This window comes from Mastacembelus armatus, chromosome 17 (genome assembly GCF_900324485.2).
Source record: "Mastacembelus armatus chromosome 17, fMasArm1.2, whole genome shotgun sequence".
Classification (NCBI taxonomy): domain Eukaryota; kingdom Metazoa; phylum Chordata; class Actinopteri; order Synbranchiformes; family Mastacembelidae; genus Mastacembelus; species Mastacembelus armatus.
In genome coordinates, this window is record NC_046649.1 from 16,770,708 (window position 1) to 16,790,439 (window position 19,732).

A 19,732-nucleotide genomic window follows, 5' to 3' on the forward strand; every position below is an offset into this window, starting at 1 on the left:
TATCATGGAATATTGTACAAGAATATTGGTTTGACAACCTGTTGTCTACACTTGCTTATGACTGAAGGCTGGGACACATACTCGACTGTGTATTAGCAGGCTGATGAACTGCTAAATTGTCAACTTTGTGATTGTATTTATTTAAAAAATAAACAGTAAACCCAGTTTCAGTTTGCCAATTGATTTATTTTATTTAAAAAAAAGGAAAATTATGGCTTGGCTATTTTAAAGGGTAGCAGAGAATAATCTAAACTATCCACAGTGATTTATTGTATGCAGAACACAGGACAAGCCCACGTACAATCCACTGGGTCTGAAATTTGCTGCTATTAAATGCAATAAGGCCAGAGTTAGGTAAATATATTTGTATTATTTCGTCCTCTTTAAGTTGTATTTAAAAGTTAGCTTGATGAAATGCAAATTTACTTCATTGAAATGCAAATATTCCAGAGGTTATTTTCCACCCAGCAGGGTTATACAGCAGTCAGCCGCCCCCACCCCCTCCACCCAAAAGACACACGCTGATGAGCACATAAGCTCAGGTTGTGTTGCTGATGCGGCTGTATTGTGATACCAACCAAATTTACCAAAACGGAAATGAAACCTTGGTTTCCATCAAATTGCAGACAAACAGCAATGACCAAAGTATGACCAGAACAGAAACACGTAAATGGGAAAGATCAGGAGACTGAGTACACGAGCAAAAAATAAACATGGGGTACTGACGCACGCAGATGAAATGGTTCCATCCCATTCATTCAGAGCACAACAGAGCTTTGTCTCTGAGAACTTGAGAAGAGCAGTGCTCACTCAGGGGAATATGTCTGCTGCAAAGACATGTAAGAGCCTTTCAGAGGTCTGGGCTGTGTAGTTTATTACCATAGATACAGTATGGGACCACAAATCAATCAACAGGAGAACAACAAGATCAAAGTACAGAACATGACAAACACAGTCCAATTTTTTGGGACATCTTGGTAAATCATGCTGCAGCACATACCTGTATCTTTCTATGCCCCTAAGCCTCAGTAATATAAAAGCTTCCATTACAAAAGCATGAGAGCAAACCAACATCAGTGGCTTGGAGACATCCTGGTGTTGCATGTATGTTAGTAATTATTTTTAGAACCCTAAAGGCACAAACTTCACAACTGTCAGCTAAACAAGTGATCTTGAGCCTAATTCGTCTCAGTCCAGCTGAGAGTCAACATAAACACATTAAATATGACATGTCATATATAAATATGTCACATATAAAACGTCCTATGATCACTTGAACTACTCACTCAACATAAACAAACTGGTTTTCAGCACGAGCACTGAACTGTAAAACGAGCATTTCTGTGTGCCTGGGCTCCAAATTTCCCATCAGAAACAGTATGTCGATCACAGAAGAATGATAATGATTCAATGGGAGTGAAGATGGAGCATATTTATGATTAAGCGGAGTAGCCTGTTAAATGTAGTTTATTCTACCACAGCTAAACTTGGATCATAAGAAGACACACATTTGGTGTTTGTAACACTATTTGCATTCATTAGTACTTTTATAGTAACAGTGAACAGTTACAAAGCTTCAAAATATACCAATTTCAACTAGTGACACATACTTTTTCCCTACCTGGAAAAATAGAGACACAAGACACAGTAGCACCAAGAATTCATAGTCAAAGATTTGCATACAAGAGTGAAAATGTTATGTAATGTTTCTTGGTCTATGGGGAAAAATTACAGTTGATTCCTGATATATGTAGAAAAAATGTCATACATTTTCATCATGTAGATGTAGATATCCAAAGATACCTCAAATCTATAAGAACTAAGCTCTAGACGAAAATGACATAAATAGGTCTTGTAAAACATTACAGACAATAATAGTGACATACAATACAAATAAATAACATTTTCAAAATGTAAACGAAGGAATCTTTAGTCATTTTAAAAAATATGATGATGCAAAATTTGACGTTTGCAGTCCCTCATCAAACATTGTCTTATAAGAGTTTTTGAGAAAATCAATGTAGTTTTGAATGCTTTGTTTGTGGCTCTCTGATTGGTGCAGGCTGAGCTCCAGATCCTTCATGCGCACTTCAAACTGCTTCTCTGCCTAAAAAACAGACAGAGATAGTTTTCCTCAGGTATCTTACTCAACAATGGCACATATCAGCTTGCATCAAGGATGAATGTAGTTTCAACGTATGCATTAATGCTCCATGCAATCATTTGCTTTATATGTTTTAGAAAAGCAAAAGTACTCACAGTGAGCTTGCTCTGGCGAAGAAGCCTCAGCTCATTATTCCTTCTACTTTTCTCTGCTTCCAGCTCTGAGATTTTTGTCTGAAGAGCCTGTTCTCTGAAAAGAGCCTGGTCTTTTATCCTGTTAACCTGGACAAGTGGAAAAACTTTTAATTATTTGACAAATCAGCTGACTGGACTGGTCGGTCTCACTGTCCTCGTTGATAATATGAGCAAAAAATATATCTGCATGTTCAGTCTTAACTGCTCAAATTAAACTGTACCTGTTGTTTGACATCTGATAACGCAGCTTCCAGCTGGCGGCTAAGGGCCTGACAATCTGATGAGCGTTGATCCAGCTGCCGGTTACTGTAGCTCAAAGCTTCCTCCTGAGCAGCGAGTCTCCGTATAAGATCCAAATTCTCCTGCTGCAGCTCATCCATCTGCCTGCAAACAGATGGACACACGCACACAGGTATATAGACATTAAGAAATGCAAGAAAGGCAATGCTTAAATACTTTTTGGACAACAATCAAGGTCTAGGAAGCATGAACATTTGACTAGAAAATGGAGAGAAGCAGATAACTTACATTTGAAGAGAATTCCCTTTCTGTCTCAGTTGTAAATTGGCATCAGAAATGGACTCTTTCATCTCCACAGATGATCTCAGCAACTTTGTCTGACTCTCCCTCTGTATATGTAAAATGTAAAATTGTTAATTTAATATAACTTGCAATGTGCACAGGTGAGTAGGTGAAAAAGGAAGAATTCACATCTGATATAAACCTGAATAAAATACAGCAACAGCCTATTTAACAACAAGCCTGCAAACATGGAACACGGTTTTTCAAAATACTAATTCAATATTGCAGATAGAAACTGAAAGGAACTCACAGCACAAAACACTCACAGAAGGGTACATAGGTAGACAATTGCTGCAACCTCATAAACATCAAAACGCACAGCAGGACCAAAAAATATGATGCTGCAGAAGACACATGGGGTTGTACTACCACCTAATGGTCAGATGTAGAAAAATTACTATATTTTACATTCTCTGACCGCCACACCCCCACCTTAACCTGCAGCTGCTTAATGGACTCTGATTTTTCTGAGCACTCCCTCTCTGAACGTCGGAGTTTCTCCTGGCACTCGAAGAGAATCTGTTCAGCGGCACTCACTAACTCAGGGTAAGCCTTCAGTTCCTCCACACGCCCCTGCAGCTCCTGCCTCACCTGGGCTCCAGAGGAGGACAGCAGAAGGAGTGCAGTTTTGGAAATAGACAATATATTAGCCTAAAGGTGAATCACACCTGTCACAGTAAACCATGACTGCTGATGGTGTGCAAAATATGCCATGGTTCCTACTTAGATTGAGCTTTTTTTTTTTTAGCTAAAGTGTTTTGCTGCCCAGAATCACTGTATGAAGTTTGTTATCTGTTAAAACACATGCAGGTCTAGTTTCAACAAATGTCATGCAACTAAAAAAGCAATAGAAAGTACTAAGAGCACACACGCTGGCATTTCAACAGCAGCAACAAACATCAGTGCTGCTGGGAAAAGCACAACAGCCCGTTTAGAATTTGTTATAAGAACAAAAAATGTTATATTTGTATACTTGCTGGTAACCATTATCATTTTCTCACAGTAAGAGTTCATGAAATATAGACAATGTTATATAGAGGCACAAGGGTACCTTCTCAACTTCTGCATGTTTTCCATCTTGTGTTTTCTTTGTCTCTCTTAAAATATTTGCATATTTTATCCTCAGATCACTTATTTCAGCTTGAAGCTCTGTGACCTAGAAAAAAAAAAAATACAGAGAATATTATAACCAACCCTGCTGTGCCCTCCTTACAACTTTACAATTAGCAACAGTAACCACAACCACAAAAGACCACATTCAGTGTCATTCTGACATGCAAAGAAAAGGCTGGTTAGAGTGAGCTCGTGTAATCCCTATGATCATAATCCTTTTTGGTAAAGTCTTTTTTCAAAAAACTGTTTTCTAACTGCTTCAGGAAGAACTACACCGAACTGATCCTGCCTAACAATAATAAGTGGTAGAAAATCACAAACAATTAATAATTAAAGACATAAGAAAAACACATTAGGGAGTTGTCTGTAAAAGACACAACACTTGGTAGTGTTAAAGCTTGTGTTTCTTGGCCAGATATCCAGTATTTTCTTCCATTAAATGTTTTCATTTTATGCACAATATCAAACATCGTTAAACCTGTATGTTGTGTTGTGAAGATTATTCTTATGAACCCACTGGTTGCATATACATTAATGTAAACATTTTGGATCACTCAAGAGCCCATTTTCTTTTAGGCAATGCTATAAAAATAATGAAAAGTGTAAAGACTTCTAAAAAATACTCTGAAATGAATTAGTAAGCGTCAACCTGATTTTGGCACTGTTCAGCTTGATGTTTCCTCTCCTTAGACACAGTCTTCTCTTCTACCAGTGCGGACTCACAGTCAGCCAGCTGCTGCTCCAACTGAGCAACAGATTCCTGCAGTCACACAAAAAACATAACCATTTTAGCGACAGAAATGAATAATTCTTGAATGGAAGAATTAAAAGACCAGACTGAAGAATGACCCGTGAACTTTGCACTGAATGGCTGTATGAATAATCAAGGGCTGTTTTATGCCTTTTACAGAAATGATTAGCACATACAGTACATGTTGTTTGGCAACTTGTACCTTGAGTGTTGCATTGCTGATCTTGAGGTCTCCATTTTCAGCGCTTAGATTTTCAACCCGTTGCATCACCGTTTCATTAGCTGACCTGGACTCATCTGTCTCCTTCTGCAACCGCTCTGTCAAATCTGCAACTTGACTACAATGGAGATGACCATTTAACATTCATCAGTACCATGTGTCTATCATTTTCCAGTGTACGAGAAGGAGTGGTGTGTGTAACAGAAAATCGTCCAACCTTTTCAATAACTCTATGTGAGCCACAAGTTTGTTGTTCTCATCTGACGCCTCCTCCGTTTGCTGCCTTCTGCAGTCTCTTTCGAAATGTGCTTTGACCAACTGAGCATCCTAAACAAAGCTAACTTTTAACACAATAAAAAGACACAATTTAAAATAAATCCTTGACAGTTTGACTTCATACCTTTTCTCTTAGCTGTGCATAGCATTTCTCAATGGCAGCTTCAAATCTCTCAGCTCTCAGTTTCTGTGCTCGGGTTGCTTTCTTGAGAGATTCTTTGTCCTGTGCTGCTTTCTCAGTCAAAGAGGTGATGGAAGCCTTTAGATTATCAATCTCCAACTTCTGCTCAGTCAGGGTTCGCTCCAGAGTCTGGAAGACACCATGGATCCACAAGGGTATGTTTACAATATTACACGGTTTTGTGAAAACAGATTGTTTGGAGAAAAGCTGGTTGAGAAAACACTCAGGTGTGTACCCGAAGCTGTACAGTCAGACGGTTGTTTTCAGCTTCCTTGTTGCGCAGCTGCCCCTGCAGGTGAGCACGAGTTGCCTCCACAGATTTAGTCATGTGAACTGCAGTCTTCATGCTTTCCTGTCAAGACCATTATATACAGATGATGATTTAAATGGAGACATTGTATTTTTAAAGGCTGCAAGAAGATAAGAAAATATCAGTTGTGCTTACCCGCTCTTCTCTCTGCAGATTCATCAGTTCTTCGATTCTTCTTTCTGTCTCCCTTAAATTATTTTTTAAATGCTTCAGTAAAAAAAATGTTGTTAATCATAACATGATTCGAGACTGGAATTTACACAATTTCACAGTTTTCATGCAATAAAAATGCTATTTCTAAAAGGACAATCAGTCTTATAGTAAATAGTCCAAACTTGTCATATTCCAGTTATAGTATCCATTTGGTATCAAACCCTGTTGAAATTTAAGTGAGACATTCACCTCATTTTCATTTTCTGCCTGGGTGATCTTCTTCAGTAAGATGTCATTCTGTTCAGCTGCATCGATTCGATGAGCCTAAATGGAAAGACATAAGTTAAGAGAAGAAATAAGACACTTCTATGTGAGAGAAATATAGAAGGTAGCAGTATATTCACTAACCTCGGCTTCCTGGATCTGTTTCAGTTTGTGTCTAACAGACTTATTTATCTGCCTAAAATCCTCCAGCTTCTCCAGTAAAAGTCTTCTCTGTCTTGTAATTTGGCGCTTCTCAACAGCAGACTGCCTTGAATCCTTATTTGACAGAAAAAAGAAATAATGTATTGTGTAAGCAATGCCAAAACGCATGCTTAATGTAGGTAAACTATTTCTCTGGTTTCTCATATGGAGGGTCCATGTCTGAACCTAACTTGTGCAAAATGAAAATATACATACAGCAAATTTTTCTTCAACTGCATCTTTAAAAGACACAAGTTGTATGGCTGCAGAATTGGCAGCTGCTTCTGCATCCATAAGTATTTTCAGGAAAGAGCTCCTTCTGTCTGCAAACTCTCCATGACTGAATAAAAGACAGAAAGAAACGATAATTCTTTAACATTACATTAGTTAGGCTGTTGCTACTGCTGAGTGGATTAGACTCTATGTTAATGATAATGCTCATGTTTCATAGGATCTCACCAACTGATGCCAGCCTCTGGGTTTATTGTGTGGAGACTGCCTTGTGCCATGCTCCCTCTCCCTGGATCACTACAACTCAGAGTGACATCGTCCCTGGTAGAACTGAAACCAAGGGGGGGACTTGGGAGCTCAGTCTCTGGAGACATATCACTTACTACAGACAAAACAACATATAAGTTAGTGTTAACATACGGAGGACAGGACGCTATAATAACATGACTATTAAAATCAACTTAGTTACACTTAATAATCCAGTTTGCACATTATTACATTATTATGAATGAAAGACCAGGTGTCAAGCAAGCTAACTAAGCTTAGTCCATAGCAACGGACTACGTTAAGTGGCTGCTAAGCTTTACGTTACATTAAAGACACACCAACTATTCGTTTCTAATTTCTAAAAAGCAACATCAATGAAATCAATGGCTATTAGAACTAAACTTTAGCAATCCCTTACTAATCAATGGCCCTGGAAATGTAAATACTAACGTTAGGTTACTAAGGCTTTCGCTTTGTGTCGGTCGTGAATACTCCAAACTGAAGAACCCCTCTTAAAAAGTCGCACCGGATTCGTCAGTTCTGAGTCAACGTCAAGACGCTCACTCGTTTTCTCGCTCTTTGATTTGTTCTCTTAGGGAAAAGTAGGCGGGACTAGATTCGATTAAACGAACGAACAGCCAATGAACAACAGAAAACAAAAGGACTGGTTGAAACCATAGAAACAAAAAGGAAGCTTACTGTAATGGTGTCTCGTCCCAGCCTCAGTTAACATAATTTCACGATGTTTATTTACATATTGCATACTTTATTGCCTTAAACCTGAAAGCCAACACATGGTTGTTCAGATATACCATAGAAAGCAGTGTTATTTAACTAGCTAGTTTTGTGGTCGCTGCTTGATATTGCAAGAGCTTCATCAGTACACGTTAGCTAGCTAGCTGGATAGCTAAAGTTGGACGTGGAAATGTTTAAAGCAAAAATACTCTTTATTGGTCCCAGTGAGGTAAGCAAAATCCTTTTAGCCCGGCTGTGTACGCTGTATTTGCTGGAATATGTTGATAGATAGACGGTCATAGCCCTAACAGTGATAGAATAGGACAAATTTTTGGGGGTTAGTGCATGAATCGTTAAAAGCTCAGTTTATCGGTCCTTACAAAGAAATATTAAAAATCCTTCCGCGTTTATTTGTCTTTGGAACTACAAAGATTCAGCTGAAGTGATCACTTATTTCCTCAGGTTTAAAGACACACCAAGCCTTTAATAGGAAGTAAATACGCACGTTTACTTAGGTAACTTTCCAAATTTTTTGTGCTTATACTTTCTCTATTTTCTTTTCATGGCATTAGACCCTCCAGTACACTTCAGAGGGAAATATTGTAGTCTGACGTGAATTATTAAAATAAGCTCAATAAGCTCAACTACGACAATGAATGTTCACTTTACATTACTACATAAAAAACACTCATGGGGGCCTTTTTTTTTAAACCTTTGGAACCTGAAGTTAGTTAATCTGATTATATTTACATATATTACATACATGCTCCATAAGACAACAGAAAAATGTAAGCCACACGGCATATAAATAAATACTTATAGCACACATGTAAATGTTAACATTAATGTTAGCCGTAATTCATCTAGGTGTATCAGCATGCCATGCTAATGTAATGTATGTGCTAATTGGAACATATACCTAGAATGAACCCACTAATTGTAATGAATTACACTTCTGCATTTCCTACTTTGACATGTCAAAATATCTGCTGTGAAAACTAATTGTTAGCAACAAAATGAACTAAAATGAACTTTTAGTGTTGGTAATCTGCAACTAATTGTTTATTTATAAGAACAAATATGGTGTTGTAAAGATCGAGTAATTCCCTCTAATATATTATTGAGTTTAAGAAAAGTTTCAATTTAAATAAAGTTAATATAAAAGTTAAAAAGAATTAAAATAAAGTAGCAAAAATGTTCCTCAAAGGTGTACTCGAGTTAGAGTGTTAGCCTTCTGGCACTACAACTGATGTGGCTGTTGTAATGGTCTGTCTTTCAGAGTGGGAAAACAGTTCTTGCAAATTTTCTCTCTGACACAACAGAAAATGTGGGAGGAGAATACAGACCCACTCAAGGAGTCAGGTAAACCGTGCTAACTTGATTGATTTTCACTTGGCAATATAACCCAAATGCAACAGTCTATTAGTTGTGAGGATGGAACTAATATTATCTAACTGAATGCCTAGGGGGTTAGTGTCAGATTTTGTGTAAAATCAACTGCTTGCATTAGATTAGATCCACAGTGTCTATATAATAAGCTGAAATACTGTGTGTCTGATTTCTATTTCAAGGATACTGGAATTTGAATCACAACCTGAAGGCAGTGGTGACAACAAGAAATGTGAAGTTGAACTTTGGGACTGTTCAGGGGATTTTAAGTAAGTTAACACAATCTGAATAAAATTTATTTTCCTCTTTTGTGACTTTTAAGGAAAGTTGTATTACTTTCCATAACTGATTTCCTGTATTTCAGTGTATAATTATATATTTATAGATATTTGATAAATTCTCATACAGATTTGAATCATGCTGGCCTGCACTAATGAAGGACTCCAGTGGTGTGGTGATCATTTTTAATCCAGATGTTCCAAGTCACCTCAAAGAGATAGAGACATGGCATTCATTGTTCATCGCTTCTCAAGGTTTGCAGGACAATCAGTGTCTGCTCATTGCTCATCACAAGCCTGGCAGCGGAGTAGAAGATGGACGACTGCCTTTAGGTGATCCCACAGAGGACCTCCAAACACTGTTGTATGAGTTATTATTACTGCTTCTCAACTAACATGCACATTCCTTTTGTTGCAGCCACACATTTGAGCAGACTGCCACTGATTCACTCCAACCTGGAGGAGGAACCTGAGAATGTGAGGCAAACTTTCTGCAGATACTTGGGAAATGTTGTAAATACAATGTCAGAGAGTCGAGAGCGAGAGGAAATGTCTATCATTACATAGCAGCAAAATCTCTAAAATATGTAGCCTAATGAATATATATTTTGTTGACATCCACTTATTGTGATATTAATGAACATTACTCTTTTAAGCTATTTAGAATACATCTTTGCTGCTATTCAGCTGTACATTCTTTCCAAAACTCTTTGTAAACTAACATTTTGACTTCATTTAATCTGGAAATGAATACACAAGAGACAATATATATATAGTCCTGACTATAGACATATGTTTATTTGAAAATTTGGTCCAGGTTGATGAAAATATGACAATTAGAAATGCAGGAGGAAAAACAGTCCAACATTCAGACGTCATATCCAATAATGCCCCCTTTACCAATGCACTCTCCAATATAGAACCACATCAGCACCTCAGTGGTCACAAGTCCATTCCTTAAGGCATCCTACAAAATATATGACAAACATTTTCACTAGAAAATCGCTTTAATGACAGTCTCAAGAAATAGAGAAATAGTTTTGACAGTTTATATTTAAATGAGACCTGGCAATGTAATATGAAAGATTAATAATATAAAGCAAAAAAAAAAGTCTCTTTGCATGCATACACGCTCACAGTAACAAAACACTCACTATGAATATACACTAACTAATTTGTCTCACCATGCATGCAGACCTATTGTGTATGAAGTTTCTAATTAACATTTGAAGACTGACATCTTTACAAAGATCACACTTTGTCTTATCTTCATGGTGTGTTTTTCCACTAATTTCAAATTAGCTGAGATGACATTTAGTAACCTCACACCAGTATTTCATTTGTGTTCCATCTGAGTCACATCCAGCTATAAATATTGCCTTTTGCAAAATAACACTCTTTGTCTATATTCTGTTTTTTATGTATATATATATATATATATATATATATATATATATAATGTATTATACACATTATGTATTATATCTGCTCCTAATTTGAACTGGCATAGCAACAAGTTATGCAAAATTGAACAAATGTTAATTCATTTCAAGCACTGGGTTCACACCATTTATGACCATTTTTACTCAGACTTATGGGGATTCACCTTTACTGTGGTTTGACCCAGGTGTCCTGACTGGAAACTCTTGATGAGGCCCTGTGCAGCCTCTATAGCTTTGGGGATCTCAGCTGGGGAGGGTGGGACGAGCTCCACCCGTGCATAGTACCAGAAGGTCGCAAGTCGCGGTTTGGAGTATGTGACAACGGCTGCAAGTGACACCAACACAAACAAACATATTCAGTGAGCCCTATAGAGTAGGAAAGTATACAGCCTCTGAGCCTTTCTTCCAGAACACAAATCAAAGACAGGTAAAGAAAGGTCTAGCGACTTTATTAAGAAAAGCTGCTGCAGTGGTTGGTTTGTGTATTAACACCTGTGGTTACAGTTTCAGAGGTCACAGTGAGGATGTATAGTTGTTAATAATAATAAACAACGTTAGCTAGCTGGTCACACAAGGTTCTTCCACTGCGTCGATACATAATTGATTAAAAAACAAAAACAATTCAACCTACCACCTACTAAAGTAGGTACATTGGCAACGAGCTTCCGTACAGCCTGAGCCATTGGTGAACACACAAGGAAAAAGAAAACTGGACCAGCGTGAGAAGATTTCCGGGTCGATTATTTCAAAATAAAAGGCGTTAACGCTGCACAAATGCGAGCATGGTCGTGTGTTCTAAAAATAAAAGGACCTGGAAGAAAAATTAAAAAGTAAAACGCATTACTATTAAATGTAATATGGTTATTAACGACGAGTAGTATAAGAAATTATAGTTTGTTATTCAAGTGACGCTGAGTATGACATTTGACCTAGGTCCCCTACCTTATCACGTGAGGCGCTCGCTCTAACCAAAAAATGAAAGGAAAGATAATGGATGTGAGTGTTTCCACACGCTGGGACTATTATTATTGTTTTGAGTTTATCTCAGTCAGATGCAAAGAATATTGTCATCCGTTGTAAACTTTGTGTGAACAGCAAAATGCAAACAACCGCGAAAAATACTTGTAATTTATTAAAGCATATATGTGGCAGAGCGACACAGCAATCACAAACCTGCGGACAAGGAGGCCTCAGCTGCCAATCAAGGGTGAAGCAGTGATGGAGTCTACTCTGACTGTTTCCACCGCAGCTGACATTTGGAGAAACAACACAAGATGTCGAGTAAAACAATGCAGACATCCAGGCTGTAACTGTTATAAAGGAGGAGTATCTAAAAATGCAGGGCTCTTTGGGTAGAGGCAACCAATGCATCAATTTGGGAATTAGGTGCCTCAATACCAAGGACTGGTTATTATAAAGCTAAGTGCAGCTGCACTGGACGTGACATTTGTATCACTGTTCCTATGGCCAACTCTCAAAATGCTCGCGTGGAGGACATCTACTGAAAGATGCTTTCTCAAGACTGACAGCTGGCCCTCCAGAAGTCACTGTGAAGGTAGGCCTTTATTCATAAACTTCTTATCCTGTTGAGAATTTATTTACTTAGGCTGCTTTGTTGCATGGGGCTATGCATTTATTAGTAGCCTAATCAAAATTACAGATTAAATAGTATCTCCCAGGTTGATATGACAGAACAAAAGTAGCTAATCAGAAAGTTGGATATAATATAGATGTGGTGTTATTAAATGTGCAATGCATTAAATACTCCTAAATGACTGCTCTTCTGAAGGAAAGTGCAGGAAAATGGTTGGAGAGTCATTTTTCTTTATTATATTTGTATAGGCTGTTTACATATACTGTGTGGATAGGTTTCAGATAATGCTCCTCATTTATGCAATGTGCAGTTGCAGTTTGGCTGATTGTTGGCAGGTCCAATAAAGTTAATCACTGTTCCAATTAAGTAGATTCATCTTAAAGGTTGTTTATGTTCATGTTGCTACAATAGATCTAAATATGTTGTACATAATTTCTTCTGAGGTACCTAGATAACAAATAAAGTAATTTACTTTTGGTACTGAGTAAGATGTTGAGTGAAATGGTAAATGCATAGTATTTAAAAACAAAACAATAAAAATAAATTTGCAGATTTTAAACAAAGGTACATTAATTCATTCTAACGTTGCCAGTGCAGGTTTACTGTTTGGAAATAAATTAAATGTGCCACATGTAAGATTTCTGCAGAATGTTTGTTTGTACAGTTTCACCTTAACCATTGTTTCAGATGTGTCAGGAAGCCAACAACTGGACCACATTTAACAGTTTTTTTGGACAAGCTAATTTGTTAGGACATAAAAATACACACACTACCATGTCTCTATGACGTAATTTGTTCAGTACAAGACAGCCATGACGATGACGTCCAGTTATATGAAGTTCCAAAAAACAGCCTCATAAATGGCTCATTATGTGAAATGGAATTGGCTGTGTATGTGTGTGTATTGTGTGAAAGTGAGAGAAAGAAGTAAAAGCCAAGGACAATGTGTGTCTAGCTTTTGTACGTGGACAGTGTGTGTGTGTGTGTGCGCGCACGTGCATATCTAGTTTGTGTTTATCACATGGATGACTACACCATTACTCACTCTCCTCTGACTAATATTTCAGCCCATATAAAACAAAGCTGTTGCAGTAACAACTAACATGAATGCAGGTTAGACCTGCATTTCCCAGGGAAACACCCAACTACCAATTCGATCTGCTTGATTTAGCTTCAGTTTTACAGCTATTGCTTATTTACTGTATACCTAGTATGTTATACACGTGCACTGTTATTTCTGTTAAGGATCCTGGAATAAATAAGAATTTGATATACAATGTATTGAGATAGATGTGTGTGTAATTTGAGAAGATGTAGCATAACGTCTTGGAGTCTTTTTCCCTTGTCTAAATGCAATGCAGACCGGCCTCCATATGGTGTAATCAGGCTTTTAAAGAATAAATCACTAGAGGGTGCTCTCTAATAGTTTACAATAACATCATAGAATTAGAGATACCAGCAGGACAAAGTGTGCTTAAAACTGAACCAGCGTACTGAACTGTCTTACGTTTTGTAAAAGCGTTAAAGTTGTGTTTAAGTTACACAACTCTCTTTATTCCCATACTGTTGTGTGTTTGATTGCTTTTTATTATATTATCAGTTTTCTTAGTGCTGTATGAACTTTGTTAAACATGTTGCTTTTATCAGGACTGCGCTATAGTATTAGGTTTGCTTTGCCTTGCCTTGCCTCATGGGGGAGTTCTTTATCTCCCTAAGCCCATGGCGCCTTTGTGGTTTCATCATGTCAAACTTGTGTTGCACATCTAAACACTTTTTGAAGCCAGCAAACTTTATTTTGAATTCTACTAAATTTGTCACGGTTTCTAAAATATCGACTATGTCAACCTGAATTACAGGGAAATGTCTTTAAAAGAAAAAAAGCATCACAAGGCATCAGGAATTTTCCATTTCAAGTAGCCAGGAAAACATCACCTTGGATTTTATTCAGAATTAGCGTGACAGAGGGTGAAAGCATTTTATGTAGAAGCACAAGCAACATAAAAATGAATCTGATGTGGAAAGGTGTCTGATGTAAGATGGCGTAGAAGTATGTTTAGGAGACTTTAGGTGGAATATTAAGGTCAATCAGTGAAACACATTGATTTACTGTACTTTAATTTACTGCACTCTTGTTAAATAAAGCTATAGCAGCTGGTTAGGTAAGCTTACATAGCTTTCCAAAGATTAAAAAAGAAAGCATCTTCCAGCATGTAACCCAAAGGAAACCCTCAATCTGTTTGTACATGTTTTCTATGAGATATAATGGGTTATTTTATGGGATTCATTAGAGTCAAAGTAGCTACTCTGGTTTCAGTCTTTACACTAAGCTTAGCTACGGTAAATGACTCCTGCATGTATAGGTATTTATGTTCTTAGCTGATTTTTGGAAAGAAATGAAATACGTCTTTTACTTATAATGCCAATTATCAAAATACATAGGAAGACATATAAAAAACAGTACAGGCACATTGTTAATGCATTTAAAGCTACAGGTCTTTAGCTGACACTTATAGACACTTATTCCAGAATAATTTTCTGAAAAGGGAATGAATCTAATTTTTTTTGAATGATGTATAAGATAATAAACCAGTTTTCAATAGCGCAAAAAGCAGAGGTCTGGTGCCCTCTGGATATCCCTGTGACCCTACAGCACAGTGGTCCCTGAAGGGCGATGTGTTAATTCCATGTAATGAGACAGGACTGTGTGAGTCATAGAAACAGGCGGAGACAGATAGAAATATACATAGACAGGAAGGCAAAAACAGACAGGAAGGGAGGCTGGTGTGAGTAAAATTTGCCTTTCACGGTATAAAATGCAGATGAGATTAAAACAAATGACATCACTGCTTTGGCCTCAGCAAGCAACACAAACACACATTTGGTGATCGAGCATTAGTGCAGTTATCAGTTTTAGAACTGCAGGGTAAGAACTGAGGTGATGGAGTCATTTGTTTCACATGCAGCCATTTCAGAATTTGAGAGCAAAACGGATTATTTCATCACATGACCTTTTCTCTTTCTTCTAATCATCATCTTTATTCTAATCTGTCTTTCTGTTTTGCTTCTATCTGTGTCTGGTTTCTCTTTCTGGCCCCATTCAGATATTCTATCTTTGTCCACATACACAGATTGTGTGTAGATAAACCACAAGACTGCAGTTCACAACGTGTATAAAAAATCATTTAAAACGTACCAACATAATACTGTCATTACATTTTGCTTTTGCCTTGCAGCTTTTATCTGTGGGAATCTGTGGTTATGAAGCTTGAGAAGAGGATTAGTGTGTATTTGCAAATTGGATAATGCTATAAAACCAAAATGAGGGAACGTTGGAGAGAAAAAGTGCACGATATAGTACCTCAGCTACGTAAGTGGCACTTGGCATGTATGTGTATCACAGAATTGGTTTTGCAGTTCTTCAATGCAGATTTCACTCAGGACTGCACAGGCATCATGTGTATTGCAAACACACATACGCGCATACATTAGAAATAAGTCAGACTGGGTCTGTACCCAGCAAACATTTTAATGCTTAGTGTGAACAAGGTAATGTCAAAAGTAAAGCCTTATGTCTGGTTTCCACTGGAAGCCTTAAAACTGCTCTAACCAATATTTTTAAAGCAGCAAGGGATATGGCAACATGTGATGTGAAAGGGGTCTTTCGTAGAGACGAATCAACAGCTCCACCTCACTGTTTTTTTACTGTCTTTCAGTTGATTGTTTTGTTTCTGCAAATTTACTGTTTTGATTCAGGCTCACCACTCTAATCAGTGTTGTTTTCCTCGGAAGCAAGCAGCTGTTTTCAATTAAATGGCTCTACAGACCCACTGTACACTGCCTACTCACTACCAAACAGCAGAGACACAAATTTTGCGACTAGTTTGTGAATATAGTGGAATATTTAGCAAGTAAAGAGCCAGATATTTTCCTTAGGAGCAGGCATAAAATGAGATAAACCATTTTTATAAGATAATTCAGCCCATCCTTACCTTATTGAAAGAAAAAAAGAGAATTTAAATGTATAGTACAGTGCTCTGTTTATGACCTAAATATATTCTCTTGCTGTGGCAGATCCCATTCTGTTTAATCAAAACCATGCATTAAAGATAAGAAGGTAGTGTCTAAATGCACCAGGCATTCTAAAAACTGAGGGATTGTTGTTCCTACTCTCTTTTGACTGTGAAATTGTGACTGCGCTGTTTTTTTTTAAAATGCTACCTTAGGGGACAAATAAATCAATAAACTTTGGTTAACAGGAATGTGTTTTTTTTTTTGTTTTTTTTTTCCAGGCATATAGTAATGCACTGTTATCTAAAAATAGTATGGGATCCTAACCTCTTCTCCTAACCTGGAAGCTAAAGCACCAGCCTTGTGATAGAATTGTCTCTCAGACTTGGCAGTGGTGATTTCATCTAGAATGTTTCATGCTTAGCTGCAGACTGCTCCTGTACACAGGTGTAATGATGCCAGACCGCAGCACCATCCACAAAAAGCAGCTTTCACACTGCTGTCAGCCAGTCACTCTTCCAACCTAACCTCAGCCAAAATCATGCTGAGTGAATAACACAATATAAGAGGAGTATGTAATGTATTCTTGCGTCTGAGTGCTATCAAGGGCCCAATTATGACAGGGTTTCTAGCACCTTATTCCTGTGGATGGTTGCGTGTGCTAGCAGCAGTAATGTGACCATTATGTCAGACCACAGAGGTAATAAGAGTTACAAACCTCAGAGCGTATGTCTTGATTTACAGATTGATCTTTGTTCTGACCCTTGCATGCAGCCAGAGGCTCCTGGTGAGACAGGCAGTCGAAGCAAAACCTCTCCACAGGGTGGCTGGCGTCATCCTCTGTTATGGGTTGAGGAGCTCAGTAGTGTGCAAAAGGCCCCTAGAGTTGAGTCATTACTTCTTCATATTGAAAAGAGCCCGATGATGTGGTGGTTGAGTTAAGATTTTTGTAAGGCTATATTACATCCCTCCGGTGAAGAGCCCAAAGTGCAGACTCTGAAGTGACTGATGTCACTGTTACCACACAGAAACTAGGCCGCTGCTAAAAGGCAAAAAGCCTCTGCTCATTGACCAACTAAAACTCAAACCAGTGCTTTAACAGACAGGTCAAAACTGAGGCAGAATCTGGAAAGAGCACACTGTAATTTTAGGAGCTCTGATGAGGTGTCCGTAGAGTTTTGACTTTTTCCATGAAAAGCTACTCACTTGTGTAGCTTGTTGAAGTGCATCTATGTGGTTCCTTCTCTTTATTAGTCATATACACGCTCTTCTGTCAGGCTCCTGTATTGAAATATTTTCTCAGGCAGTTATATTTTCCCAGACTGTCTTTTTGAGCTCTGTGACAGTGGTATGTTTTGGCTGCTTGACAGATAACTCGTTCTGGCAGGTAAAGCCGTCAGGAAATGCTTTTGATTGATCTTCACTTGTTGAAGAATTAGGTTCCTCCATGGAAACAAAATGTGTTACAATAAACTGGTCTAACTAAACACTCCTAGAGATGACTAACCCTAAACACAAGATATTCAAGAAACTCAATGCAACATTCAGAGTGGCACTGTAATGCCAGGAACAATAGTCCATAATCTACTTTTTATTTTCAGGAAAATAGTATTGTCTTATATGCAGGTCCATATTGGTAATAAGGTGGTCTGTTTAACATGCAGTTTCATCCATTCTTGCACTGCCTTGCACCTGTTGCACTTACTCACCTAAACATTCATCACTGTTCATATGGGATTTTCTATAAGCATTCCTGGCTGCCAGAAGTCCAAGGTCACTGTAGGATGACTTTTTAGACAAAAATTTGTATTTGTGGCGCACCCCTTCCCACGTTCATATCAGCTGCAGGCCACAAAAACACAGGTGAAGCATCAAACATGCACTTGAAGCTTCAGATCCAATTTTGCATAAAGCAAGGTTTCCCTGTCGTGCTGTTGGACAAACATTTCATGGGTTTATTCTCCAGTGAACACTGCTTCATGTCACTAAGATAAAGTAAATGTTTGCTGCATGCGCTAGCAGACATTTTGTGAACTGATAACTTGGCTCTGGCCCAGCAGTGTCCGTGTGCTTAGTAATACCAGTTAAGTTATGAGGTTGCTGATCCTGCTGTCTGTTTCTGTTTTGTTTCTGTTTTGTGACACTCCTACCAATCTGTTTACAGGTGATGTCACGGCATCTGTCCGCCTTCTAGTTAACCTTCATATGCTGCTGTCAGGAATGTGTGCATTGGCATTAATTGTGTGTAATTTTTGTCATGAATGAGCTCATTATCTTTTTGGCACATGCACTATCACCAGGCTGTCAATTTAAATACTGGAAAAAGAATAATGAAGTGAACTCTTGTGTTAAACTGCTTTGCCTGAAATAGTTTAGTAGTGCTTTTCCCCCTGGGTGGCAGCTGTTGTGTAAAGTGGGTCTTTTTGACTCACTATAAATCAGAACTCTTGCTGAAAATAATACTGCACATGATTTTAAAAATGTAAACCTTATTCAACTAATTGCACAGAATCCATGGACATAATTAAATCCCTGTAATATTGGAGTCCATATTTATAGGAAAGTCAGCAAACCTCTTGTCATGGCTTCTGCAGATTCTTGCTGCTAACATTCCTTCAGTGATTTATAGAGCATTTCAAATAGACCACATTTTATAATTCTCACCTTTTTGCTAGTGTACACCTATAGAATGAGTCCCTGAGGCTGTATCATAAATCATCATCTTTGACTGGACCGAAATTCTTGTTTGCTTGCAGTGTCAAAGCCTATAACAACTATCTACACTATTTTCCCATCATTCATTTCATTTTAGTAAGAACCTTGAACTTCACCATGAACGTCAATGTTAAAATATAAGCATTACAACCAATCAGAAAACATGCAAAGATTAAAGCTTTGGCAACCAGTTAAGAATAAAAAAAATTCACAAAAGCACTCAGGTCAGAGGGAATATCTTATGATTTCTCTGTTAGTTAAAGGATTTTTTGCTCAGTGAAACTAATTAAAGAGGCTTAAATTGCCTCAGACTATATTTTGTTTATCTCATCTCTCATCTTGGCTTAGCAAGGGAACACTCATTAGGAATACCAGATATACTCAGGTTCAGGTACATTTAAAAGAGTTTTATTCCAGCCATTTAAAACTTTCAGTAACGCCTTAAAAATGCTGTGTTTGGATCATTCTTTCATGCGTGTTAATCTAAACCCAACGAATGCTTCCAAAGCTTATCAGTTTTGTTCTAATTGATATTTGTTTAAAGAGTCACAGTGTTTTGTATTTGATAGTCTTGGTCCAGTTTAAAGATGCAGTGTTTAAAATGTGAGAGATTTAGTGACATCTAGTGATGAAACTGCAGAATGCAACCCTCTGACGACCCGTCATATCCCACCCCAATCTGTTTCTAGGTGCGAAGGAGGATATGGTGGCCGTCACTTTTAAA

General features: G+C 37.8%; 3 protein-coding genes across 4 annotated transcripts; 1 reads left to right on the forward strand and 2 right to left on the reverse strand.

Annotated features, from left to right (window-relative positions):
- Positions 1–875: 875 nt before the first annotated feature.
- On the reverse strand, positions 876–7,369 carry LOC113133754 (outer dense fiber protein 2-like). 2 transcript variants are annotated; one of them, XM_026312621.1, is made up of 17 exons: positions 7,298–7,369; positions 6,809–6,962; positions 6,566–6,689; positions 6,293–6,424; positions 6,134–6,208; positions 5,867–5,938; positions 5,657–5,773; positions 5,365–5,550; positions 5,182–5,291; positions 4,947–5,082; positions 4,643–4,753; positions 3,932–4,036; positions 3,313–3,471; positions 2,827–2,927; positions 2,520–2,682; positions 2,260–2,385; positions 876–2,107 (listed from the first exon to the last, which is right to left on the reverse strand). In XM_026312621.1, the coding sequence occupies exons 2-17, from the start codon at positions 6,952–6,954 to the stop codon at positions 1,934–1,936; spliced, it is 2,037 nt and encodes a 678-aa protein (XP_026168406.1). In that variant the 5' UTR covers positions 6,955–6,962; positions 7,298–7,369; the 3' UTR covers positions 876–1,933. The 2 variants fall into 2 exon arrangements, with proteins under 2 accessions (XP_026168406.1, XP_026168407.1); XM_026312622.1 differs by lacking the exon at positions 3,313–3,471 and having other exon boundaries at positions 877–2,107.
- A 158-nt stretch (positions 7,370–7,527) lies between these two features.
- Positions 7,528–9,849, forward strand: ift22 (intraflagellar transport 22 homolog (Chlamydomonas)). Its single transcript, XM_026313456.1, has 5 exons — positions 7,528–7,811; positions 8,862–8,944; positions 9,154–9,240; positions 9,380–9,582; positions 9,668–9,849. The coding sequence occupies exons 1-5, from the start codon at positions 7,773–7,775 to the stop codon at positions 9,814–9,816; spliced, it is 561 nt and encodes a 186-aa protein (XP_026169241.1). The 5' UTR covers positions 7,528–7,772; the 3' UTR covers positions 9,817–9,849.
- Positions 9,850–10,016: 167 nt separating this feature from the next.
- Positions 10,017–11,419, reverse strand: LOC113134214 (ATP synthase subunit g, mitochondrial-like). Its single transcript, XM_026313457.1, has 3 exons — positions 11,323–11,419; positions 10,856–11,016; positions 10,017–10,216 (listed from the first exon to the last, which is right to left on the reverse strand). The coding sequence occupies exons 1-3, from the start codon at positions 11,372–11,374 to the stop codon at positions 10,118–10,120; spliced, it is 312 nt and encodes a 103-aa protein (XP_026169242.1). The 5' UTR covers positions 11,375–11,419; the 3' UTR covers positions 10,017–10,117.
- Between the last annotated feature and the right edge of the window lie 8,313 nt (positions 11,420–19,732).